We start from the raw sequence: 26,133 nt of genomic DNA on the forward strand, positions 1-26,133 counted from the left end.
CTGTCTTTATGATGTAGCTGCTTTCAGTCCTAGGGTCTTGCCTAAACTAGGCTTTTTTAAAAAAATCTCGTACAAATCTAAATTTCTCTCCAAAATATTGAGAGTCTAAGTAGTTAAGTGACTGTGCTGGCAGCAGAAAGTTCAGCTGTTCGAATCCACCAGCCCCTCCCGGGGAGAAAGATGCAGCGATCTGCTTCAGTAAAGATTGCAACCTTGGAAACAATACGGGGCAGTTCTACTCTGTTCTATAGGGTCGCTACGAGTGGGAATCGACTCGACTGCTGTGGGTTTGGTTTGGGATCTAAGTCTAAATAGGAAATGCATACATTTTTAGCCATGGGCTCGGCGCCTTCTGATAAAAATGGAAACCCGCGTATAGGTGACGGTTTTGACCATGGGCTTGGGAGTCAGAAAAGGTCGGGTTGCCATCCTGAATTTCCCATGAGTACCCGCGCTTATGATCCAGTTACTTACCCTAAGATTCAGGTCTGTCATGTGCGAAGTGGCAACAATAAAACCTTGGAGAAATGTCCTGAAGATTAAATGATAATACATGTAGAGTGCTTCGCCTCGAGTGAAAGCTCAGTCGGTGTTGGTTACTACGATAGGCACCGCTCAATTCTAGGGGGCGCCCCTCACACGAGGGCTATGGAAATGGAATTACCCTGAGTAGCGCAATTCGTTGTGCACAATAAACTTGGTGGTGAGCCAGCAAAGGGCCCAGATCGTACTTGTTACCTTCATTTAGAGTCTTTTCATGACCCAATAACTAGAAATCTTGGATCCAGAGGGAGGTCCAAGAATGGGCCAGCTCAACTTTCGAGGGCACCGCCCAGGGAGATCCTATTAGCCAAGCGCCGCGACCACCCGTGTCACCAGCGCTCTTCATTATTCTCTTCATGCTGAATTCCAATGGCAGGTTTGGTGTGAAAGCCACAGGGATCAGGAGAGGAAACTGATTCTTCCCAGGAAAGGCTCTCCCGGCACACATCCTGAGTCCCTGGGACAGAGCCAGGTGACAGCGGACGCGGGAGAGAGGGCCCCGCCGGAAGGAGCTTGCTCCTCCCCTCCTCCCCTCCTCCCCTCCTCCCCTTTCTCTTCTCCCTTCTCTTCCTCTTCGCTCCGCTCTTCCTTCCAGCTTTTCCTTCCTTTCTCCTTTCTCCCTTCCTCTCCTTTGCCTCTCTACTCTTCTCCTCTCCTCCCCCTCCCTCTCTTCCTTTCCCTTGTCCCCGACCTCCTTCCTCCTCTGGTCCCCTCCCCCGTTCCCGTCCCTCCGCCTCCCCTCCCCCCCTTGTCTCCTCCCCTCTTTAGTCCCTCCTCTTCGCGCTCCTGAAGAGCTGCGCCGCGAGGGGACGGGCCGGTATTTCCTCCTGCTGCCGCGAGGAACACGGTGCACCCTAGGTCGAGAGCCCGGCTTGCCGCCCGCAGCCCCCAGAGCGCCCCCGTCCGCCACCCGGTCCGCGGCCCCCGCGTCTTCAGCGTTCGCCCTCGCCCGGCGCGCACCGAGTTACCGCCGCCTCCGTCCGCGCCGGCCTGCCCGCAGGGGTAAGAGCGGGGTCCCTCCTGGAGCCCCCACCGCGCCGCAGACCCTGGAGGGCGCCGGCTAGGCGTCCGCTGAGAACCGCCTCCTGCGCCCGGCTCCTTTCCCTGGTAGGGGTGACCCAGAAACGGGACGGGAGACGCAGGCGACACCAAGATCTGGATCCTGGAGTGAACCAGGGGGTCAGGGTCGGGGTGGCGGTCCTCTTAGAATCCGAGGGGCGTGCGCCTGAGTTATCCTCACAGGCTTGTTTTCTCGGTACCGAGTGGCCTTGGGGGTGGCGGAGCGGCCGAGGGCCCGGCGGCAGGGTCAGTGCCGAGGTGCCCGGGCGAGGTTGCCCGGGGCCCCGAGACGTGCCGGCCCGGGCCTTGCGCACTCGGGCTGTGCCGCCGGGTCGCCGGGCGGCCTCCCGGGCGGGGTGCGGGGCTTGTTTCGCTTTGCTTGGCTTTGTTTTCTAAAAGGCATTCCGGGCCCGGTGGGGTTGTTCTTTGCCCAGGTTTCTCGTCCTGCGGGTGCCCAGGGCGCCTGAATTCACTAAAGGCGTTGAGAACGCAGAAGGGTGTCCGGGTAGCTCCCGCGCGCAGTCCACGGGCTTCCCGGCCCAGGCGCGCCCCGGCTTTGTGGGAGACTTTCTCAGGCGCCCCATTCTGGGGGGCGGTGCCGGGCCCGGCAGGGAGGTTGCCCGGATCGGGGAGGGGGGGCCCCGGCGCGTAAAGCGGAAATGCTACGGCACCCCGGAGCGCAGGGTCCCCAACTGCTCGGCCAAGTCCAGGGCCCAGCCCGGGCGGCAGGCGAGGGAGGCCCCAGGAGGGTGAACGGGTGGCGCCCTCTTGTCCTTCCGCTTGGGCGAAACCCTTACGGGTGCCCGAAAACCTCTGGATTCGGGGCCCCCTCGGCCGACATTGGTGAGGGAATGGGGGACCGGGAGGCGTAGGCTGCCTTTATTTTCTTGAAGTATTTTGAAGGAAGGAGTAATCGTGAGCGTTTGCGTATGTGTATTTGGGGGCTTTGGGTTTCTTTTTTTTTTTTAAGTTCAGGAGGCTTTTAATGCTAGACGGTTCTAAATTTCAGGGTAGACTGAAATAGCAGTTGTGCTACTTTAGAAAGTAAATAGGTGAGCAGGCCCCTTTGGAGATAGGAGTAATTTATTTTATTTCACCAGCAAGAGATTACATGTGTTCCATGGGATGGAAGTGATGTGTGTTAGCTGCCTGCCCACACCGCCAGCAATCACCCATATAAATCTCTAAGTTAAGGTTTGTTAAAATTCTGAGTAACATCGCAGTACAATAAATGTTAGCACCGTGTATCCCGCAGGGAAATCGATTCAAACACTCATTCCTGAGATTAGTCATTCATCTCTAAACTGATAACTTTCCAAGTGAAAAAAGCAAAAGGAACCTTCAAAAGTGTGAAAGGCTTGTTTCATTTTGTTTTTCTTAAGATTTACCTAAGTGCAAACCTGTGTTCTGATCTCACGTAACTGATTACTTGTTCTAATAAGGGTACTGCCGTCTGGCAGGTTGTCCTCTTTTCGAATGTTACCACTGTCGGCCATTCTGTTCTGCCATTTCCCCCCCTTTTTTTGGTTCAAAAGCAGTGATCAGTATGGCAACACCGAAATGACCTAAACATGAAGTTGATTAATGTGGAGGAACTTGGCATGCCTGTCACTTTAACAAGCTGTGTTGAGTAAAATAAGTGAACTTAAATTTGATTAGTGATGTGTCTGCCTGAAACCATTTAGTCGAGCTCTTTGATTCTACATGGTTTTTTACAAAACTCATTAAGAGCTGGACAACAAAAGAATTCTATTCTGTAGCTAGTAATTATACCTCTTTATGTGGGAGGGGTAGGCTGCCTTTTCTCTCGGTATTTGTACACAAAAGCTAGGCAGAGCCTTTCCGTGGCCGTCCGCAGCCTTTCTCTGTCAGTCTCTGTGAAGTTAGAACATGTAGGATAAAGCCGGCAGCCTACTAACCAAAAGGTTGGTGGTTCGAGGCCACCCAGAGAAGGAAGGCCTGCCTGGCAATTTACTTCCAAAAAATTAGCCATTGAAAACCCTGTGGAGCACAGTTCTACTCTGACACACACATGGGTTGCTATAAGTTGGAGTTGACTCAACAGCAGCTGGTTTTGCTGGGTTCTGGATAGATACTGGACAAACCCAAGATGTCTATTGTCTTGGCTCGGGCCTACTGTCATAGTATCTGTTTGCTGTCTCTGCCTTATGGTGATGTGGAGGCAGAAGGGCACGTGCCTGGCACAGTGGGTTAGGACCACATGCAACGGGGATTTGGTCCCTCGTCTGCTCCTTAGTAGCCCCGTGGTAGCTGTTGATCCAGGGCCAGTTAACACCTGGGCCTCCAGTGCCTCCCTACAAGATGGCACACTGTCTCCAGCCCTGATGTTGGGGAGGTTCAGGGAAAGGGTGCTTAGGGCTGAGTGAGTAGGCGTCTGTCAGCGCTGGCGAGCCTTAGCAGTGAGCATTGATTCTTGAGAAATGCGGACGGCAGAAGTGACAAGATGGAGATTCTGATCCAGCGTGGCCACTTTTGATCCCAGAACAACCCTCCCCTCCCACCCACCCATGGGGTGATTATCAAGGTGTTCTCTCTCCTGTCTTGGCTGCTGTGATAATTACCTTCAGGGCAAGGGACTTTACAGCCTTTCCAATGTCTCTTGCCTCCCACACTGCCATTTTAGGGGTGTGTGTGTGTGTCTCCAGTATCCAGAGCCCAGCAAAACCAGTTGCCATCGAGTTGATTGCAACTCATGGCAACCCCATGTGTGTTAGTGTTGGGTGGCAGGGTTGTTGGGAGGTGTGTTTTAGTTATAATGTTGTTCATAAAGAGAAAATAAGAAAGCACACAGTTGAATTTAAACAGTTACATGGGAATAGGCTAATTGCCGAGTATTTTAACTCCTAGAAGTTCTTGGTTGTTACAGGTGGGAGCACCCAGTAGAGTGGGGGCAGGTTAGGGGTGCCCCCATACAACTTTGTTATGGACCTTCAGTTCCGTAGCCATGGAACAGGGAGGGTGAGGGATGCCCCTCGAGGTAAAGGTTGCTGTCACCTGTGCTAGGCCAGCTGCCATCCAGTTGACTCCGGGTCATGGTGACTGCATGTGGGTCAGAGTAGAACTGTGCTCCGTAGGGTTCTCAGAGGCTGATTTTTCTGAAATAGATTGCCTGGGCTTTCTTCTGAGGTACCTGTGGGTGGACTCGAACCTCTAAACTTCTGGTTAGTAGCTGAGCGTATTAACTGTTTGCACCACTCAGAAACTCCATCATCGGTACTAACCCTGGTAATTCGAAAATGAGTTTTAGTCATTAACGTTTTGTTTAACACTCTGGTAGTATTTTTTTTTTTTATTACTCTGTAACTTTCCTGTCCAGACAAGCAGTTTTAGGGTCCCCAAATAACTTTTGGGAGCCCTTGTGGCACGGTGGCTAAGTGCTATGGCTGCTAATCAAAAAGTCAGCAGTTCAAATCCACCTGTCTTCCTTGGAAACCCAATGGGTCAGTTCTCCTCTGTTCTATAGGGTTGCTATGAGTCGGAATCGACTCGACAGCAATGGGTTTGGTTTTTTGGTGTTTTAAATAAGTTTTCAGCCTGTTACAGCACTGTCCAGTTGCAAGCCACGTATGTCATTTTTTATTTTCTAATAGCCATGTTAAAAATAAACAGGTAAAATTAATTTCAGTAAATTTCATCTAACCTACTATATTCAAGACATTGTATAAGCATGCAGTAAATATAAAAATTATTACTGAAACATTTTACTTTTCTCCTGCTAAGTCTTTGAAATCCAGTGTGTATTTTATACCTAGAACCAAAAAACCAAACCCTGTGGCTGTCAAGTCAGTTCTGAGTTATGGCAACCTCATAGTGTTACAGAACAGAACTGCTCTGTAGGGTTTTCTTGGTAATAATCTTTATGGGAGCAGATTGCCAGGCCTTTCTTCAGTGGTGCTGCTGGGTGGATTCAAACCACCAGCTTTTAGGTTATAATACATCTCAGTTCACTAACACCAAGTGTCAAGCGTCCAGGGCTGGTGGTTGCTGTACACAGCACAGGCCTAGTATAAGAAGCAAGTGAGGCTGAGCCATTGCCAGAATCGCTTCCTCTTGTACAAATGCACAGCTGAGCAGTGCACAAAGCAGAAATATTTTCAGCTTGTGTTACCAGAGCAGGAGGCTCTGGGATGATGCAAGAGGGTTTGGGCTGAAGCAGTGGGCTCTCTGTTCTATACCCTTCCTGGCTGTGTGCTTCCTCATAACTTAGGGTGGAGAGGAGGGAGGAGTCTTTCCAGCAAGCATTCCTTGATCTGGACCCCCCGGGAGCTACCAGGGGCCTGCACCCTCCACAGACGCCCTTGGGCTCACCCATTGGCGCAGGCTGTGCAGCTGTGCAGACAGGAGGTGCCCACCCAGGCCCAGTCCCCAAACTAACAGGGCAGTTCCTCCCCTTCTGTCCCTGGAAAGACAGTCCCCCTTGCACAGCAACCCTGGCAAGATTCCCTTGGGAGGCTGCCAGAAAGTGACTTTATCTGTGTATCTGGTTCCTCATATCTCAGTGGAATTCAGTGGGGAAACAGCGTTAGTGTTCAATTATCTGAATAGCATACCCGCTAGTTGTCCTGAGAAGCGCTTTCGCCTTGAGATATTTGATGGCCTTTAAAATAAGAACTTCTGGTGTTCAATTTTGCATTACCTGCCCCAGTGGCTATGAGTTGGAATCGACTCAACAGCAGTGGGTTTGGTGTTTTTTTTTTTTTTGGCCCTGGTGGGATAGTGGTTAAGAGCTCAGCTGCTAACCAAAAGTTGGCAGTTGGAATCCACCAGCTGCTCCTTGGAAACTCACAAGGCGGTTCTACTCTGTCCTGTAGGGTTGCTATGAGTCGGAATCATACACATCTTTGAAGTGTACTTCTTTAAACATGCTTGCCTTTGACCCTCTTTCTTTCTCTCTTTTAAGATGAATGATTTTGGACTCAAGAACATGGACCAGGTGGCCCCTGTGTCTAATAGTTACAGAGGGACACTCAAGGTGAGTGATCAAGTCTTTAATTAGAAAGAAAAAACTAATTGGAAAAGTCAGTCTTTAGGGGTGTGAATGATGGGCTGGGTCCCAGAGGAAAGGTTCTAGTCTTGTCTTCCTGATTTTAAATTGCTGGCTCTGTGACTCTGAATTCTTGGCTTATTCGCTCTGGGCCTCAGTTTTCTAGTCTTTCAAATGGGTTTCTCGATGGCTCTATTTGCCTTCCAAGATACGGAACCGTTTAACTTGCAGATGGTAAGGCCTTTGTGGTTTATCTCTGAGGCTCCTTCCAAGGAGAAAAGCCTGTGATTCTCAGTTGAGCAGAGCTGGAGAGGCTCTTTTTACTGTATTACTAGCCACTCAGGAGTTTCCTTGGGTGACATATAGGCTGTTTGAGAACTGAAATGAAAGAATTAGAAGGGGCACACGGACCTGCTGTTGCTGCCGCATCCATCAGAAGGAGCCAGAGGAGCCTTTCCGGGGAGCAGAGAACAAGGACGTCTGTTTACATAACCCCCACCCCCCAAAAAAATATAAAGATGAAAACGCCTTCTCTGCATAAACAGATCCCATGTAGTTTCTATCCTAATTGCTTTTAGGAACACTCTTAGCAGTGCAAACATCATTTCCCATTTGCCTTCTCCAAACATGATGGTGAGAGCGGATTGTTTTTTGGCATTATGTAGGAAACATGCTTCTAAAGCAGTAATTTTAAGACCAGCCTCCTCAAAACTTAGTGCCTTGTATAATAATAACCTATCCCAGGCATGTTATATATTCTTTGTATATCATTATGAGGTTGTCTGTCCAGTATAACCCAAAGAGCTGGAAATTGGCACGGGAAACCCTGGTGGCGTAGTGGTTAAGAGCTATGGCTGCTAACGGAAAGTTGGCAGTTTGAATCCACCAGGCACCTGGAAACTCTATGAGGCAGTTCTACTCTGTCTTATAGGGCTCCTATGAGTCGGAATCGACTCGACAGCAGTGGGTTTGGTTTTTTTCTAGTAGTACGAAGGTCATTAATCTCAGGCTAGTGAGTTTTCTTGTTCGAGTTGGGCAGATGTTTGAAGCATGGAAGAAACGCACAAGAAATTAGATTAAGTCAAGCCCACACCCCCTAAGAAGAATTCTTCTGTAAGTGAAAAGAATTCGATGACGCGTATTGCTGAAATAGATGTGTTTAAATAATGCAGCAGAAATTTATATTGTTCTTTGGCTCCCTGGTTTAAAAAAAAAAAAGCAGAAATTACAGTCATGAAAGGCATTTCTTAGTCACCTGGGCTGTGCTGGTGAGAATTTAAAAAATCTACTGGATATTTCACCAGAGTTAGGCCTGTTGTAAAAATAGCTTTTAAAACCAGATGAGTATTTTGCACTTGCTTGATTGGTTTCCCCTCTCAGATCTGCGATGTATTGGGCAATTGAACGTCATTGTCTTGGGGTTTTGGGGCTGGGTTCCAGCTTCTGCCTGCCTTTCTTTGCGATGCATCACTCATTGTTCTGCCTTTTCCGAAAAAGGAAGCACAGAAACTGATAATTATTTGTAAATGTGTTATACTTTTTTTTTTTTTTGATTGATGACTCAACTGATGGGTCATTGTATCACACATAACATAGGATTTCCAGTTTATATTGGAAAATAGAACCTTTCTTCATGTTTCTTTCCTCCACAAGTGAGGCAAGTATGAGTCAAGACATTATCTGATGTGTGTAAACAAAGCTTACTTCAAAGGAAATTTCTTTAGCAAAGTTACAGGAGATTGTCGGAAATGGACACAATGTGAGCTTTTTATTTTTCCCTGTGTCTCTTCTTTCCCCTAAGCTGTAGACGTTTAACTTTACACCTATTTTCATTGATTTGGGGGATTGTCTTTTTCTTTTTGTAAATTTATAGATAACAGAATATTTGCCATTTCTACAGTCTTCACATGTCATTAATCTTTGGTGACGTGAATTGTGTTCGTCATGTTGCTCAACCCTCACCAGTAACCTTGTTCCCGAATTTTCCATTGCCCTTAACAGAAGCTCAGTGTCCCCTAAGCATTGAGCCTTCCATTCCCCCTCCCTCCCACCTGCTAATAAACTTTGGTTTCTGTACACTAGCCTGTTCTAGATGTTTCATGTAAGTGGGATCATACGATTTTTGTCCTTTTGTGACTGACATTTCACTCAGCATGGTGTTTTCAAGGTTCAGCCATGTTGTAGCATGCATCAGGACTTTACTTCTCTTGATGGCAGAGTAATATTTCATTGCGTGGATATATCACATTGTGTTTATCCATTCATCTGTTGGCGGACATTTTGGCTGTTTCCACCTTTTGGCTATTGTGAATAGTGATGCAGTGAACATTGGGGTACAATATCTGTTTGCTTTCCTGCTTTTAATTCTTTGGGTGTATACCTAGGAGCCCCCATGAGTTTGTCGGTTTGTCAGAATTGGTTGACCTTCAACCATTTCAGGAGGTAGCATATGATCTGGAACTAATGGTACTGAAGGAAAAAGTCCAAGCTGCGCTGAAGGCACTGATGAAAAACAGGGCTCCAGGAATTGACGGAATACCAATTGAGATGTTTCTGCAAACAGATGCAGCACTGGAAGTGCACCCTTGTCTATGGCAAGAAATTTGGAAGACAGCTACCAGGCCACCAACTGGAAGAGATCCGTATTTATGCCTATTCCCAAGAAAGGTGATCCAACTGAATGCAGAAATTATCAAACGATATTAATATCACACGCAAGTAAAATTTTGCTGAAGATCATTCAAAAGTGGCTGCAGCAGTGTATCATCAGGGAACTGCCAGAAATTCAAGCCAGATTCAGAAGAGGACGTGGAACTAGGGGATATCATTGCTGGTGTCAGATGGATCCTGGCTGAAAGCAGAGAATACCAGAAAGATGTTTACCTGTGTTTTATTGACTATGCAAAGGCATTCGACTACATGGATCATAACAAATCATGGATAACATTGTGAAGAACAGGAATTCCAGAACACTTAATTGTGCTCGTAAGGATCCTGTACATAGATCAAGAAAGAGGCAGTCGTTCGAATAGAGCAAAGGGTTACTGCGTGGTTTAAAGTCAGGAAAGGTATTCGTCAGGGTTGTGTCCTTTCACCACACTTATTCAATGTGTTGAACAAATAATCTGAGAAGCTGAACTATACGAAGAAGAACGGAGGGATCAGGATCAGAGGAAGACTTATTAACAACCTGCATTATGCAAATGACACAACCTTGCTTGGTGAAAGTGAGGAGGACTTGCAGCACTTACTAATGAAGATCAAAGACCACAGCCTTCACTATGGATTACACCTCAACATAAAACAAAAATCCTCACAGCTGGACCAATAAGCAACATCGTGGTAATTGGAGAAAAGATTGAAGTTGTCAAGGATTACAGTTTACTTGTATCCACAATCAACAGCCATGGAAGCAGCAGTCAAGAAATCAAAAGACTCATTGCATTAGGCAGATCTGCTGCAAACGATCTCTTTAAAGTTTTGAAAAGCAGCGATGTCACTTTGAAGACTAAAGTGCGCCTGACCCAAGCCATGGTATTTTGTGTTGCCTCATACGCATGCGAAAGCTGGACAACGAATAAGGAAGACTGAAGAAGAACTGACACCTTTGAAATGTGGTGTTGTTGAAGAATACTGAATATACCATGGACTGCCGAAAGAATGAACAAATCTGTCTTGGAAGAAGTACAACCGGAATGCTCCTTAGAAGCAAGAATGGTGAGACTACATCTCACATACTTTGAACATGTTATCAGGAGAGACCAGTCCCTGGAGAAGGACATCATGCTTGGTGAAGCAGAGGGCCAGTGAAAAAGAGGAAGACCCTCAACGAGATGGACTGACACAGTGGCTGCAACAGTGGGCTCAAGCATTGTGAGGACTATGAGGATGGCGCAGAAATGGGCAGTGTTTTGTTCTGTTGTACATAGGGTTTGCTATGAGTCGGAACCAGCTCCATCGAGTGGAGTGGCATTGCTGGGTCATAGGGTAATTCTATCTTTAACCCCTTCAGTTTCCACCGAATTATTTTCCACAGCAACTATAGTATTTTACATTTTCCCATCAGCAGTAGGTGACGGTTCCGATTTCTCTACGTCCTCGCCAGCATCTGTTATTTTCTGTTTTTCTTAATCATAGTCATCTTAGTGTCTGGGGGCTTCTTTTTAATATGCTATAGTTTTATAACATTAAACCTTAAGGGGTTTTTTCAATGTATTACAGTTTTCTGGACCATTGGAATTGAGGAAAAAATCTTTTGTTTCAGTTAAAGTGTTTCATGGTAAATATTTTAGAATAAATCCAAAGATACAGTAATTTATTTCATTTTCAGTTTTTATTTAATATTTTGCTTTTTGTTTTAGCTGCAGCATGCTAAATCTGCTCTGCCAAGGGTTATTTTTTTGAATTTCTCTGATTTAGCAGGAGGCTGCCAACTGAAAAGGCCAGCAATTTGAATCCACCAGGCGCTCCTTGGAAGCTCCATGGGGCAGTTCTGATCTGTCCTATAGGGTAGCTGTGAGTCGGAATCGACTCAATGGCTACGGGTGTGGTTTTTGTTTTTTTTTAGCAGAAGGGCCAGGTGTTTGGATGAAGTGATTTCTGAGGTTCCTCCCAACACTGTCCTCCCAAGATGGTATTATTTTTAGGTTTGTTTATTTATTAATTTAAATTGATTAACCCATTAAAACAAAACCCCAGTCATTCTTACTGTGACATTGATGAAATAATCCAGAGTAAGATAGAATTATTTCAGTCACTTTGATCATTTTAAAAATCCGTTTAGAGAACTGATTGGTTGATTCTATATACAAATGCCAGTTTAACCAGGGTCTATCATTAAGGTTTTTTTTTTTTTTTTTTTAAATCATTAAGGTTAGCCAGGGACCCCTTTTAAAACAGGTCATTAAATGCGTGAAAATTTTGCATTTCAGTTTCCTTTTCCATCTGTTTTCACAGCTCCAGCCAGCCTTTGACACTTTTGATATGTCCCTGTTTGCTGTTTTCCCGTCACTAAATGAAGAGCAGACACTCCAAGAAGTACCAACAGGCTTGGATTCAATTTCTCATGGTAATTCATTACTCAGACTTGACAAATTATGTGTGATTTCCCTAAGTAGTTCAGTGAATAAAGAGATGACAGTTCATATTGGTGAATGTTGTTATCTTGAATCTTTGGTATGAAAAGTCAGGTAGAGGCTCTGGACCTGGGAGAAGGCAGTTTTCCTTTCATCTGAACCCCGATGATTCTGATGTCTTTATGTGTAAAAGACACCTGAAAACCCATTGTTGTCAAGTCAGTTCCAGCTCAGAGACACAGCCCAGTGAGAGCCAATACGCTGCGGTTGATGAACTGCAGTGGAATTCCTGGGGTTTCCGTTATTGATGTTTCCAAGCTGGGTATTTATCTCCCTGGTCCACTCTGCAAACCAGACATAAAACAGTGGACATTAAAATGCACACTAGCATTTAGTTCTGAGTTTACATCATTATTTAAAGCATCTCTGCATGGAGTTTTGGAGTGACACATGATTTCTGCTACTCTTTGCCCATCTATTTATTTCTGTACTTCTTCTTGTCATTATGTATTCTTTTTAACATGTCAGATGACATGTCTGCAATTGCTATGGTAGAGTTATTAGTTGGAAACATTCCAGAGATTACTTTGTCATATGAAGTAGGTGCTAGAAAACACAGCCCAGAAAATTAATTAACACACATACACTTGCATGAGCATAATGTCATATGTCAGTTTTATCGTTTTCAAATTGCTGAGGAAATCCAGAGATTTTTTGTTTTAAGAGTTGAACGTGTCCCCTTTACATGTGCTAAGTGTTGTATTTTCATATTATGCTGAAAGTCTTTTCACTTGTCGCTTAGTTTAATGGAAGTAACTTTAAAATTATGCACTCACAGTCCATTAAGCCTTTTGACCAAACACCATGCAGTTTCTTTAATTGCATAAAATTTTTAAAATAGACTTGGATAGAAATTTGACCTAATGCATATCCACTTTAGGAAGCTTTGTAACATAAACTTGAGTTATATTTTAGATTTTTTTTTTTAAATAAGTGTGGTTATGAGATGCATAATGTTTTCTCAATACCAAAGATTTCTTTTGCTAATATTTGTGCTCTTCTAAGGAATTATGTTAAAGTTTAAAGTCGAAATTGTTCTTTCCTGGAATCTGAAATTTTCTTCGCTAAGCCTGCATCTGATATTACCATTTTGAAGTACTAATGACTCTGGGGGCTTTCTCTCTAGAGTCCGCCAACTGTGAATTGCCTCTCTTAACACCATGCAGCAAGGCTGTGATGAGTCAAGCCTTAAAAGCGACCTTCAGTGGCTTCAAGAAGGAGCAGCGCCGCCTCGGCATCCCAAAGAGTAAGTAGAGTCACTTGTTTGAGTCTTTGGGTGGCGCAGATGGTTAAGCGCTCAGCTAACTAGAAGGTTGGTGGTTCAAACCCTCCCACTTCAGAAGAAAGGCTGACCACCTGCTGCTTCCGGTCACAGTCTCAAAAATCCTGTGGAGCACAGTTTTACTCTGCACACGTGGGGTTGCCAGAGTCGGAATTGACTTAGTGGCAACTGGTTTGGTTTTTTTGTTTTTTTTTTCTGAATCTGCATTGTAGTAGACGGATGAATTTGACAGCAGTTGCTTCATCTTGATTTATTTTTTGGATTTGCTGAGAGCGTCTTGCAAAACAGTAGCGTATATGTCGTTAACCTGAACCAGTTTTTATTTCGGCATACTCAGCTGAACGCATGATCCAGCTCTCATTAAATACACATTAGAGGGAATCATTGTTAGCATCTTAGAATTCATCTTGGGCATATTGTAATGGTGTCTTGCTCATTTTGTTGATGGATATAAATCAGGGTGACTCTGGTCTCACTGCCTCCTTGCATTCTTTCCCTTTGTTACATCATTTCTTCCCTCCCCACTAGATCCTTGGCTGTGGACTGAGCAGCAAGTATGCCAGTGGCTTCTCTGGGCTACCAATGAGTTCAGTCTGGTGAACGTCAACCTCCAGAGGTTTGGCATGACTGGCCAGGTCTTGTGCAACCTTGGCAAGGAGCGCTTTCTGGAGCTGGCACCTGACTTTGTGGGCGACATTCTCTGGGAACATCTGGAGCAGTTAATCAAAGGTACCAGATGAATGGCTTGTCTCCTCCTCATCTGGGTGAGCCGTGGCAGGGAAGAGTGGGGGGAGGGGCCGATGGTTTTCAGCTGTAGGTTTGGCGTTTCAAATGACTTAAAATAAATTGCCTGAAAACACCACTTGAGTGAGTCGGGTATATGGCGGTGATTATAGATTTTTCTTCCACTTAAGTATGTGTGTGTGTAGTAGCATCAAGTATAGTCACAAGGCAATTGCCTTAGTCACTCATTTGTTCACGATTGCCAGACTGTATTCATCATGGGGGTATGTGTTGATTCAGGTATAAAAAGCATCAAAGATCTGTGTGTTCAGTGGGCTCACCCTGCAAAGCAGAAAGAGATAAGTCAGCCCAAAGCAAAAGGAGCCTTTATTCAGTCAGATAAACTCTCTGAATTTCGAACTAAAATTTCCTAAGTCCAGGTGGAATCTGAAGTTCTAATTTTGGAGGGGTGGGTGGGGTTTGTTATATTTTTAAACATTTGGGTAAGTAGTTGATTTGTATTTCTACATGGACATATTATACCAAAACTCACCATTGACAATAGAAATCTCACCAAATGTAGAGAAAATCTTGATTCAGTCCTTAAAAGAGTAGTCGGATGAGTGTTAAAAATACATTGAGTTCAAAAAAGGTACAGTGATGGATCATTTAATTTTAAAATAAGAAAATTAGCACATCTGTGGATTCAGGGAAACATCCCTCATTGAATTGGTTTTAAGCACACCGAGATTCCATGGTTATAATAGACTCAGGGGCCTTAGGAATGCAACCACCAGTTCTTTTTAGTTATGGCCTCCAAGGCCCAGGGACATAAAATACTTTTTTCTTATTTTTAAAGACCCCCAATTTTCTCTGAAATTGGACAGGTCTTATCTGACAGGTTTCTGCTGAATCTGATTATTAGCAAATTGGGGGTATTTTGCTGTTACTCAGAGGTGCGAGTTTGTGTATGTTTGGGCTTGTGGGTATATATATGGTTAAGTGTAGCCACAGGTAAGTGAACATACACAGAGAGACCAACCTTTTCCCTTTCAAAGCTCTTGGGCAAATACGTCTCCTGTTACAGACTCTCGTGGAACCCTATCTGTCTTTGTAATGCTTGTGGCACTTTTGAGAAACTTCTGGGGTTTGCAGCAGTGGGCCGTACACTTCACATGGATTCGAGCTGTGTCTTTCTTGTTGATGTACTGTTTTCTCATCTCCTTGTCCAGATAACCCAAAAAACTCCACTGCTGTTGAGTCGATTCTGACTCATAGCGACCCTATAAGAGAGAATAGAACTGCCCCACAGGGCTTCCAAGAAGCGCCTGGTGGATTCAAACTGCCAACCCCTTGGTTGGCAACCAAGCTCTTAACCACTACGCCACCAGGGTTTCCGATAATACTTTATAAAGACTTCATAAATATTCAGCTATTTTTTGAATAACTGAATGAATTATGGACATCATCTAGATCTATCATCTTCTTTTCCAATGACAGTGTTTGTTTTGGAAAACTTTTTCCTGGTTATTAGAAAAATAGATATGCTCCGTCTAGTTCTTTGCAGTAGACATCATGGTGGCCCAAAGTGGGTATACACGGAGCGGTACACCATCACATTGAACACGAAGCACTAAATGCATGCCAGCTGAAACAACCAGAGAACAGTAATTCAGAAAGTAACTTTTTTTTTCTCATCTAGTTTTTACTTAGAGTTGCAACCTTAGGTATCCTGTGTCTATTTTTCAGAAACCCAAGAAAAGACAGAAGAATCGTATGAAGAAAATTCACACCTCAACTCTGTTCCTCATTGGATTAGTAGCAATTCAATAGGTTAGTCCAATTGATTTTATTAAGTCATCCTCTTAGATTTGGACTCTGTAGTGGAATAGTCTGGACCTGCGTTGTTTCATGTTGTAGCCACACTTGGCTAGTAAGCACTTGAAATATGGCTCGGCTACTTTGAGATGTGTGGTGAGGATAGAAACATACCAAATTTTAAAGTCTTCGTATGAAACAAAGATTGTAAGGTAAAGTACCTCCTTACTAATTTTACAAAATACTGATTGGATATTAAAATGATGCTATTTGACATTTTAGGTGAAAAAAGATATGAAAATTAATTTCACCTGTATTTACTTTCTAAGTGTGGTTCACATTATCTTTCTACTGGGCAGTGCCGATCTAGGCAGTTCAGAGCGCGAGGGGCAGAATTAAGTGAGCTGATGGCTGTGGCCATGTAATAAGCCAGTATTGCAAAGAAGAGAGCTCAGGTGGCATAATGGTTAAGTGCTCGGCTGCAAGCCAAAAAGTTGGTGGTTCAAATCCACCCAGTGGCTCCATGGGAGAAAAGACCTGGCAATCTACTCCTGTGAAGACTACAGCCTTAAAAACCCTATGGAGCTGCCCTACCTTGTCCTATAAGGTTGCTTTGAGTCAGAGCTGACTCAGCGGCACACAACAACTACAACAAATAGCAAAGGAGAAGGGGCAGGCACAGCATGGAAAGGAATCCTAAGTTTACTTGGAGCTTTGGAGTTTTAAAAGGGCTCTCTTGGAATGTGGGTCCTTCCTTCTGGGTGCTGGTGCTGTTGAGGGTAGGTTAAGGGGTGGTCCTCCCTAGTCAGTGTGGGGAGTGGGTGACTGGAGAACTACATCATCAGAGCTTTGTGGTTTCATGGGTTGGGTCCAGGTCTCTAATTCTACTCAGGTCTCAAGTTAAACTACTCAGGTCAGGTGAGGACCTCCTGGTCTGTGTCACCCTGCACTGGGGTTTACCTGTTGGCCAGCTCAGCAGGTCTTTCCCAAATGGAGCACAGTGAGAGCCTTCTGCCTGCCTGATCCAGGGTCAAAGTAAGAGAGCTTTCTTTAGTTTCCAGAAAATTAGTTATTCCCGATGAAATTAGGTGGAAGCAGGCATGATGAAAGAGAAGGAGAAGGATGCTTGGATTTGGCATCAGGAGATGTGTTTTCAAGGCTCATCTCTGCTCCTTACAAACGATATGTTTGTAAATCAATCACTTCTTCTTGAGCCTTAGTGTCCCCAGGAGCTGAAAAAGGCAGTGACCCCTGTGATCCTGAGGGTCATGTGAAAGCACCCTGTAAACTACCAAGGTGCAGAGATAGTAGCATTGTGGCTTTGAGTACCGGGTCCAGAAGCAGCTGCCATTTTCGAAAAGGGTTTCTTTGTTATAAAGATAAATGGTTTCAGAAGGAAAGGGCTTAGTCCATAGGGGGCAACCTGCCACCAAAACCCATGTCTTTGCCAAGATTTGTGGAGAGGGAGAGCGTGCAGAACTGGGCGTGTTTGGTGTTGTTCGAGGGTTTAGAAGGCCTTGATAGTTAAGTTACCACGTTAACCTTCGCTAAAAGCTGTCTGCTGGTATTGTTCCAGGTTTTGGTGTGGATCAGGCGCCCTATGGAATGCAGACACAGAACTACCCCAAACCCAGCCTGCTGGACACCCTGTGTCAGCCCTCTCCTGCACCCAGCACCCTTAGTTCAGAGCAGGAGCTCCAGCTGTACCCCAAGTCACGGCTCAACACCATCAGTGTCAGCTATTGTCCCATCAGCCAGGACTTCCCGGGAAGCAACTTGAATTTGCTTCCTAACAATTCCGGTAAGACTGACGTATCCAAGTGTTCCTGTAAACAACAGGGTCAGTTTAATTCTGGGAGCTGGCAGGTCATCACATTAGTGAAATGAGCTTTTTTTTTTTTTCTTAATAAATACATCCTGTTTTCAGCCACTGAAAGAGGAATTTGAAGTACTAGTCTATGTTCTAAGTGACTTTCAGTCGCTAACACGGATGACCGGTTCATTCAACAAACGGACACATAATGTGTCTCAGCACCGGTCCGGGCGCTGAGGGTGCCAGTGGACACGATAGAGCCGCTGCTCGTGAGGTTAAATTCCTCCACTGAATCCACCAGGCGCTCCCTGGAAACTCTATGGGGCAGTTCTACCCTGTCCTATAGGGTCGCTATGAGTCGGAATCGACTCGACGGCACTCGGTTCTCTGGGTAATGGGGTGTTTGGTGGGGACAAATGTGGGAAAGTGACGGGTTTTTATAATGGAAATGCATAACATACACACAGTTGTACAACTCGGTGAATTTTTACCTGTGTTAGCGGTCGCTTTGGAGTTGATTCTGACTCATGGCAACCCCATGTGCGTCAGAGTAGAACTGTGCTCTGTAGGGTTTTCTGTGGCTGGTGTTTTTTGGAGGCAGATCCCAGGCCTGCCTTCGGAGGCACTTCTGAGTGGGTTCAAGGTACTAACCTTTGGCTAGTGGCCAGCGCTTAACTCTACCACCAAGGGCACAAACGATTTGTGCTCGACTAGGAGCCTAAAGTTTGGTGGTTGGAACCCACCTAGTGGTACCACGGAAGGAAGGCCTGGTGATCTGTTTCTGTAAAGATTACAGCCAAGAAAACCCTATGGAGCAGTTCTACTTTGTAACATCTGAGATTGCCATAAGTCGAAATCAACTCGATGGCAAGTTTGTTTTTTTTGATAATATCTATGTAACCACCACTCAGGTGAAGATGGAGAAGTTTCCAACACCCAAGAAGCCTTCTTCATGCCCCTTCTCAGCCAGTACCCCTGCTCCCACTCCTAGAGGAGACTATTATTCTGACTTTTTTCATCATAGGTTAGTTCTGGAACTTCATATAAATGGAACCATACACTGTTTACTTTTGTGCTTGTCTTTTGGTCTTGATTGAGTCTGAGATTCATCTGTGTTATGGAATATATAGCAGCAATGCCCCCTTTTTCATTGCTGTATAGTATTCCGTTTTATGAAGCTTTGTTGTTGGTAGCTGCCATTGAGTCAGCCCCCGCTTCATAGCGATCCCGTGTACAACAGAAGAAAACGCTGCCTAGTCCAGTGCCATCCCCATGACCAGTTGAGGATCAGACCATTGAGATTCACAGGGTTTTCAATGGCTGATTTTTGTAAGTAGAGCACCAGGCCTTTCTTCCTAGTTCATCATAGTGAGAAAATTCTGCTCAAACTTTTTCAGCATCATAGCAGCATGCAAGCCTCCACTGACAGATGGGTGATGGTGCAATACACATGAGGTGCATTGGCTGGGAACTGAACCCAGGTCTTCCTCATGGAAGGCAAGAATTTTACCACTGAGCCATCAGTGCCCTGTTGATTGCTGTTTAATATCCCATTATATGAAGCCACAATTTATTTCTCCATTCTACTGTTGATGGAAGGTGTGATTTGTGGGATGTATTTATTATTATTTTTATTTTTGTATTCTTTTTTTATTGTGCTTTAGATGAAGGTTTACAGAACAAATTAGTTTCTCATTAAACAATTAATAAACATAGTCTTTTGTGACATTGGTTGCCAGGGTTCCCCATTACCAGCTCTCCTGTCCCCTCCTGCCGTCTCTTCCATACCGTGGGTGGCTGTACGCATTTAGTCTTATTCTGTTTTATGGGCCTGTCTAATCTTTAGCTGGGAACCCCTGGAGGTGTAGTGGTTAAGAGCTACAGCTGCTAATCAAAAGGTTGGCAGTTCAGATCCACCAGGCGCTGCTTGGAAACCCTGTGCGCCATTTCTGCTCTGTCCTGTAGTGTTGCTATTAGTCGGAATCGACTTGACAGCAATGGGTTTTTTGTTTGTTTGTTTGTTTTTAATCTTTAGCTGAAGGGCGAGTCTTAGGAGTGACTTCAGTACTGAGTTAAAAAGGTGTCCAGAGGTCATACTTTTGGGGTTTCTCCATACTCTTGTTAGACCAGTAAGTTTGGTCTGTTTTTGTGAGTTATAATTTTGTTCTACATTTTTCTCCAGCTCTGACTGGGGCCCTCTGCGGTGATCCTTGTCTGAGCAGTCAGTGATGGTAGCCAGGCACCATCTAGTTCTGCTGGACCCTGTCTGGTGGAGGCTGTGATAGATGTGGTCTGCTAGTCCTTTGGACTAATCTTTCTGTTGTATCTTTGATTTTCTTCATTCTCCCTTCTCCAGACAGCGGAACCAGTGGAGTATCTTAGATGGCCACGCACAGGCTTTTAAGCACCCAGACAGGTAGAGTGTATTTACTGTAAGGATTAAGCACGGGGTGACAGGAGCATTCTGAAAGTCTGTGAAAGATTCTATATCCACAGAGTGTAGAGCTGTTGAACCTGAGACCAATCCGGAAGTGATTCCTCAGTAGACTGGCCCCTTTTATTGCACTGTAGGACTCAAAGTGTGTGCTTGGTTGTCTTTCTTTGCCAGGTAAGCCCAGAGACCAGGACTCTGCCGAGAGCGCCGCAGACAGCTTTGAGAGCTCAGACTCGCTGTTGCAGTCCTGGAACAGCCAGTCATCCCTGCTCGACGTGCAGCGAGTACCTTCCTTTGAGAGCTTCGAGGACGACTGCAGCCAGCCCCTCGGCCTCAACAAGCCAACCATGTCGTTCAAGGACTACATCCAGGAGAGAAGTGACCCCGTGGAGCAGGGCAAGCCAGTTATACCTGCAGCAGTGCTGGCCGGCTTCACAGGTGAGTGCAGCCCTTTTGGCCTGCCGCTGGCCTCGTCTGTGACACCCGCTGCCCCACCTCATGCCCTGCCAAGTGCCATGTTTATCCAGGGTGGTTCCAGTGTACACTCCACATTGCATGGCTGGCTGTATCCCTGGATTGTGAAAATCCACGAGCTGTTTCTTCCACCTGGGATGTGCTGGGCATTTTAGAGAGGAGGAACAGGGAGCACTGGCTGGGCCTGTGGAGTCCTTTGTCCTGACGCACCCCCTCCAGGAATGTCCCAGAACCAAAAAGGCTTAGGCTGGGGCCGAATCAGGGAGGGGCCACAGAGCCAGCCTCCACCAATACAGGGACTGTTGACCTTTTCTCACTTCTAAAATCTTATTTTTAAGGTTTAGGCGAGAGCTATTTTAGGCTCTTCAAGGCAGGGGACAAATATTAAAGCTGTTTTTGCAACTAGATGTTTCCAGGACTTCAGCAAAAATATAGAGACTTTTTTTCATTACCTCTTGTGTCCTTAAATGTACTTTTTTTTTTTATTTTGACCATGTGGAGCCATTGTGGGTTAAAAAAAAACCTTAAAATTTTTATTGAGTAAGATAAGAATTTGTAGGCATTTTTTTTCTCCTGTTACCTAAAATAGACGCCCTATAAATGTTATTAGATACATATAAAGACAGTGTGAAAACTGATGTAGTTTTTGTAGTCAGGGCTCTGGTACTGATAATACACAGCTATAGTGTTAGTGTTACCTTTCATTTTGATAGTAATGTTAGTTACCATTTGTTGCCTGCCAACTCTCAACAAAACAAAACCCAGCTTCTGGCCAGTCATTTCCTACTCATGATGACCCCATGTGTGTCAGAGTCGAACTGTGCTCCATTGAGTTTTTAGTGGCTAATTTTTTAGAAGTAGATTGCCAGGCCTTTTTTCCAAGGCACCCCAGGTAGACTCAAACCTCCAACCTTTCCATTGGCAGCCAAGCGCTTAGCCGTTTGCACCACCCAAGGACTCTGCCAACTCATGGGTGGTGGTATTAGCCCATTTTACAGATGGGGAAATTGGCTCAGAGGTAGACAGGTCTCCCATAGCCACATAGGTAACCCAACTCTGACTGGTTCCAGAGCGCCAGCCCTTTGTGCTCTGTAGCAGCACTCCATGGATGAGAGCCATCAGGTTTTGGGGAGTGGTGGGAAGAGGGTGGCGTTTAAGTTGGAAGACTCAGTGTCTCTTACCCCATGCTGATGGCACCTGGTCTGGAGCCGCATCTCGCTCCTCATCTTTAAAACAGCTCGGTGATGCTTCATAAAGTGGTGGCTGTCAATACTAACCAACAAAAGGCATGTGGAGAGCAGTTTGCAAACCATACTTTACCGAACAGAAGCTCTGATGCAATGGGTATTATCCCCCATGGCTGCTGAGTAAACCCTGTCTCAGGGAGGCTGAGTAACTTAGCCAGGGTCACTCAACAAGGTTAAGCAGAATGGGAACCACGATGGATGTACCTCACTTTGGGATGAAATGTCCCTCAGTTGCCCCTGCCCCATCCCACTGTGTTTCCAGAAGTAAACGGTGAAGGCTTTTATATAAGGAACAAATAGGAGTTGCTTGCCCTAAATTTTTCCTGAAAGACCAAACCCAGCAACCAAGGGGAAGATTGTCTTAGCTGAGTGACCTTCCAGAGTAGAAAGTGTCAAAGAAGCCTCTTCTGTGGTGTCCAGACTTATTCCATTAAGGCACCAACACCTTGAGTTGTACCTTCATGTTGGAATTCAGTTCAGAGAGTCAGTCTGCGGTCTTAAATCAGCTAGTTTAATTAGGATGCCTTAAGGAGCCCTGGTGCTTGGCTGGAAACCCTGGTGGCGTAGTGGTTAAGTACTACGGCTGCTAACCACAAGGGTCAGCAGTTCGAATCCGCCAGGCGCTCCTTGGAAACTCTATGGAGCAGTTTTACTCTGTCCCTTAGGGTACCTATGAGTTGGAATCGACTCGACGGCACTGGTTTTGGTGCTTGGCTACTAATCTAAAGGCTGGTGGTTTGAACCCACCCAGAATCTCTGTGGGACAAAGACCTGGTGATCTGCTCCTGTGAAGATCACATGGGGTAGTTAGGAGTCGAAATTGACTCAACAGCACCCATCAGCAGCAAATTGGGATGACGAAAGCCTTGCTGTTTGGAGTCCCTGGGTGGTGAAGTTAAGCGCTCCTTGACTACTAGCCAGAAGGTTGGCGGTTTGAACTCACCTAGAGGCGCCTCGGAAGAAAGGCCTGGTGATCTTCTGAAATGTCACAACTTTGAAAACCCTACAGAGCAGTTCTCTTCTGCACACATGGGGTCGTCATGAGTTGGAGCTGATAGCATGTGGTAAAACTGATAAGGGCCTTGCTGTATTTTAAATGTATAAAAATGTGTCATTTGCCTCTCTCTCCCAGGAAGTGGACCTATTCAGCTATGGCAGTTTCTGTTGGAATTACTCTCGGACAAGTCTTGCCAGCCATTCATTAGCTGGACGGGGGATGGATGGGAGTTTAAGCTTGCAGACCCCGATGAGGTAAGGTCAGGCCTCGGAAACCTCTGGGCTCTGAACCCTGATTTCATCTTGTTGGGTTCCCACATGCAGTCCTTGGGGCACAGGAAAGGGTTAACTCTACAAATAAGAACGCTGCTGCCTGAGGCATTTAGACTATTGACAACGTGGGCGAGGAATCACATGGGCACTGGGTAAACATCACCTTCTTGCCCTGTTGTCTGATAAAAAAGTCCCTGCTGCAAGGTGAGGTTTTCGCCATCTGAAAATGCCTTGGGGAAGTCCCTTCTTCCATGTAGGGACACAAATCCCTGGCTTGGCTTCCCAGCTGAGCTTGGCAGCACTGGAACCAGCCCTGACAGGTTGGAGCCAGGAGCCCTGGAGCCTGGGGCGGAAGGCCAAGGGCAGCTCTGATGTCAGTCCCTCCAGGACAGAATTAAGGAAGACCCTTGATCTCTGGCACCGGGAGAGCATCATTTGTCACCTCCCCAGTTCCACTGGGGAATAGGAACATTGAGGAGTGAGTCACGTCACGTGACTCAGATCCCACTCGGCAGCTGCTCACTGTTCCGGTCAGGATAGGAACCCGGGAGGTGGAGAAACCCGCGGCATTTCCTTCGTCTCAGGGCTGTCCTGATTCCCAGCCCTTGGGATGGTCTGCTGCCTGAAGTGCTTGAGAGCCCAGTGCTGTCCCTCCCTCTACCCCTCGTCTCCAGGGACATAGTGCACTTGACAAGACCCAGAGCAGGGGGCCCCTGGCACGTGCATGAGAATAGGTTGAGCCTCTGTGTGCATGATAGTTGTCAGACTACTATCGTGAGCAGGCATTCGAGTCATAATCAGAAGAGCTCTCGCTAGCGTTCCCTCGACTTTAACTCTGAATCGCATTGAATGCTTTTCTGTGTCCACAAAAGGTGGCGCGCCGCTGGGGAAAGAGGAAAAACAAGCCAAAGATGAACTACGAGAAGCTGAGCCGCGGCCTGCGCTACTATTACGACAAGAACATCATCCACAAAACGTCGGGGAAGCGCTACGTGTACCGCTTTGTTTGCGACCTACAGAACTTGCTTGGCTTCACGCCTGAGGAGCTCCATGCCATCCTGGGCGTCCAGCCTGACACAGAGGACTGAGGCCCGGGGGGGACTGCCTGAGTGGGCCCCAGCCCCATGTGACTGCGATCGGAAGCCCGTCCTGGCCGCCACTCCAGGGTCCTTGAACAGAAGGGATTTAATATGTCCAGGAACATCACCAAGGAGCAGTGGTCTTAATTGCCTCTGAAACCGCGCCTCTCCAGCCAGGCTGCCTCGCTCGGCATCGCGGAAAGGCAGTCCAGCTCCTTGCTTCAAAGGTCTGCCAGCCGGAAAATGCTATTTATGATGCTCCTAAATTAAGACAGTTGTGAAAGAAGCACTGGGAGGCCACGCGGGCTCAAAGCAGGCATTGTGTGTGACCCCAGATTGTGCAGCTATTTTATAATTTGCAAGGAGAAGGCACGTGTGCGTGCACACACGTATGCGTGTTTGTTTTCTTTCGCCTTTTGCGACCAGAAATATCAAATGCAAAAGCTTTCTCTTTGAGAGGGGTAGGAGGCGGGGAAGGAAAGAATCATGCCATTTCAGAAGTGAGTTTGTAAATATTATTGTAATCTTCTAATTGTTTTCAAGATCCTCTACCCGTCCTATTTAACAGAAATTGTATATTGTAATTTAAAATAATTATATAACTGTATTTGAAAGAAGAACGCAGACATCCGATGTTGATTCCATTGTTTCAGTAGCACATAGAGCATTTTACAAAGGGTTGTATCTGCCAGGGGCTGATTAAGAGAAATTGTAAAATGTGCACTATTGACGTTTAATATACCTATAGGAATAAGGTCTGAAGGGTTAATCCCTCTTTTTTTGTTTTGTTTTTTGTTTGCCATGGTTATTATCTGGCAAGGACTTTGTACATTTGGGACTTTTTACAAGAAACTAATGTTATTATCTGGGGGCACATCTGGCCTCCTGTGGTTTTGCCTTTAATTGTAATGTAAAAGTAAATAGTTATAAAAGCAGTATTTTTCTTGACAGATGGCATATGTTTTCCACGTCTATGCATGTCTTTAAATCCGTTTTTACACAAAACTTATTTTATTTTTTAGTTTGATTGTTTTCCCAATGCACCTCTCCCCCTGCCCAGATGTTTCCTTCCCCTGCCCCCTGTTACTCTGTGTGATTAAAATAAGAATACTATTTTTGGAAATATGTGACTCCTTTTCAGAGATCAGGAGGGATTTATGTAGCAGCTATTTTTACTGCAGAAGTAATTCACTGGAAAAAAAAATGTAATTTGTAAGAAAGCTTTATTTTTATCTCAGCTCCATGTAAAGTGAAACATATTGTAACAGAGCTGATGAGTCCGGGGTAGGGGCAGGGGACCTTTATTAAACCTCTTGAACATAAATGAAGCATGGCTGGTCCCGTCATTTTCATCGGTCATGTCTTGGACTATTTGGATAACAACAACAAAAAAAGATTGTTATCAAGTCGATTCCAACTCATGGTGACCCCACGTGTCAGGGTAGAATTGTGTTCTATAGGGTTGTCAATGGCGGATTTTTCAGAAGTAGATTGCCAGGCCTTTCTTCCAAGGCACCTCTGGGTGGACTCAAACTTCCAGCCTTTCAATTATCAGCTGAGCACATTAACCCCTCTGGATAACACACTGCTCCTTTTTTCTGAGAGTCCACGGCCACGTAGTTTTCTTATTTTCTCGGGTGCAGACTAGCTAGAGGCAGAGAAGAGGGTAAGCCAATGTGAACGAGAACGCATTGGAATAGTTCTTTTGAAGAAAATGTTTTGATTGTGGTGGAGACATTTGTATTTGTTTCAAAGGAGCTCTTGGGTCAGCCATGTGTTCTTGACCTTTCATACGTAATCGAATCTAGTTGGTTTCAACGTCAGACTGGTTTTACCAGCAATGTGGCCTTGGAGAGACAGCTTAAATCTCTTGTGCCGTGGTTTCCTCATCTCTGAAGAATTGTCCATGTAGTGGGGCCATAGGGCAAGCTGGAAAGAGCAGAGCCAGGACTGGGGAGACTCCACTGAAATATGCCCACAAAAGACAGCTTCCAGCATTTTGAAGCTTAGGATGTTTTTCTCAAGTAGGACCGATTTATCACTCGAACATCTGTTTATAACCTGAACAGATGAGGAGCTAGAAACATCTTGCTGCCAAAAGAAATCTTAGCCATCAGCTCATTATATATTGGGCAGACGAAATTGTTATTAATCAACCTTTTTTTAAGCTACAAAACTGGCAGTTTTATGTAATTCAACTTAAGGTGCATTATAATGCTTTCGGTGCAGTAATAAACGTCTTGGTATAAAAA

General features: G+C 45.5%; 1 protein-coding gene across 2 annotated transcripts; it reads left to right on the plus strand.

Moving 5' to 3' along the window:
- The first annotated feature begins 1,413 nt into the window (after positions 1–1,413).
- On the plus strand, positions 1,414–26,133 carry ETS2 (ETS proto-oncogene 2, transcription factor). 2 transcript variants are annotated; one of them, XM_064279457.1, is made up of 10 exons: positions 1,414–1,545; positions 6,524–6,595; positions 11,564–11,675; positions 12,869–12,988; positions 13,553–13,753; positions 15,497–15,580; positions 17,142–17,366; positions 19,987–20,250; positions 22,666–22,784; positions 23,675–26,133. In XM_064279457.1, the coding sequence occupies exons 2-10, from the start codon at positions 6,524–6,526 to the stop codon at positions 23,888–23,890; spliced, it is 1,413 nt and encodes a 470-aa protein (XP_064135527.1). In that variant the 5' UTR covers positions 1,414–1,545; the 3' UTR covers positions 23,891–26,133. The 2 variants fall into 2 exon arrangements, with proteins under 2 accessions (XP_064135527.1, XP_064135528.1); XM_064279458.1 differs by lacking the exons at positions 1,414–1,545; positions 6,524–6,595 and adding an exon at positions 11,197–11,253.

Source organism: Loxodonta africana, chromosome 2 (genome assembly GCF_030014295.1).
Source record: "Loxodonta africana isolate mLoxAfr1 chromosome 2, mLoxAfr1.hap2, whole genome shotgun sequence".
Lineage (NCBI taxonomy): Eukaryota > Metazoa > Chordata > Mammalia > Proboscidea > Elephantidae > Loxodonta > Loxodonta africana.

Excerpts from the sequence above, each read along its gene's own strand:
- ETS2 (XM_064279457.1), top strand. The coding sequence starts at position 6,524 with ATGAATGATTTTGGACTCAAGAACATGGACCAGGTGGCCCCTGTGTCT. Across the intron at positions 17,367-19,986 it reads TTTGCTTCCTAACAATTCCG|GTAAGCCCAGAGACCAGGAC; the intron begins GTAAGACTGACG and ends TTTCTTTGCCAG. Across the intron at positions 20,251-22,665 it reads AGTGCTGGCCGGCTTCACAG|GAAGTGGACCTATTCAGCTA; the intron begins GTGAGTGCAGCC and ends TCTCTCTCCCAG.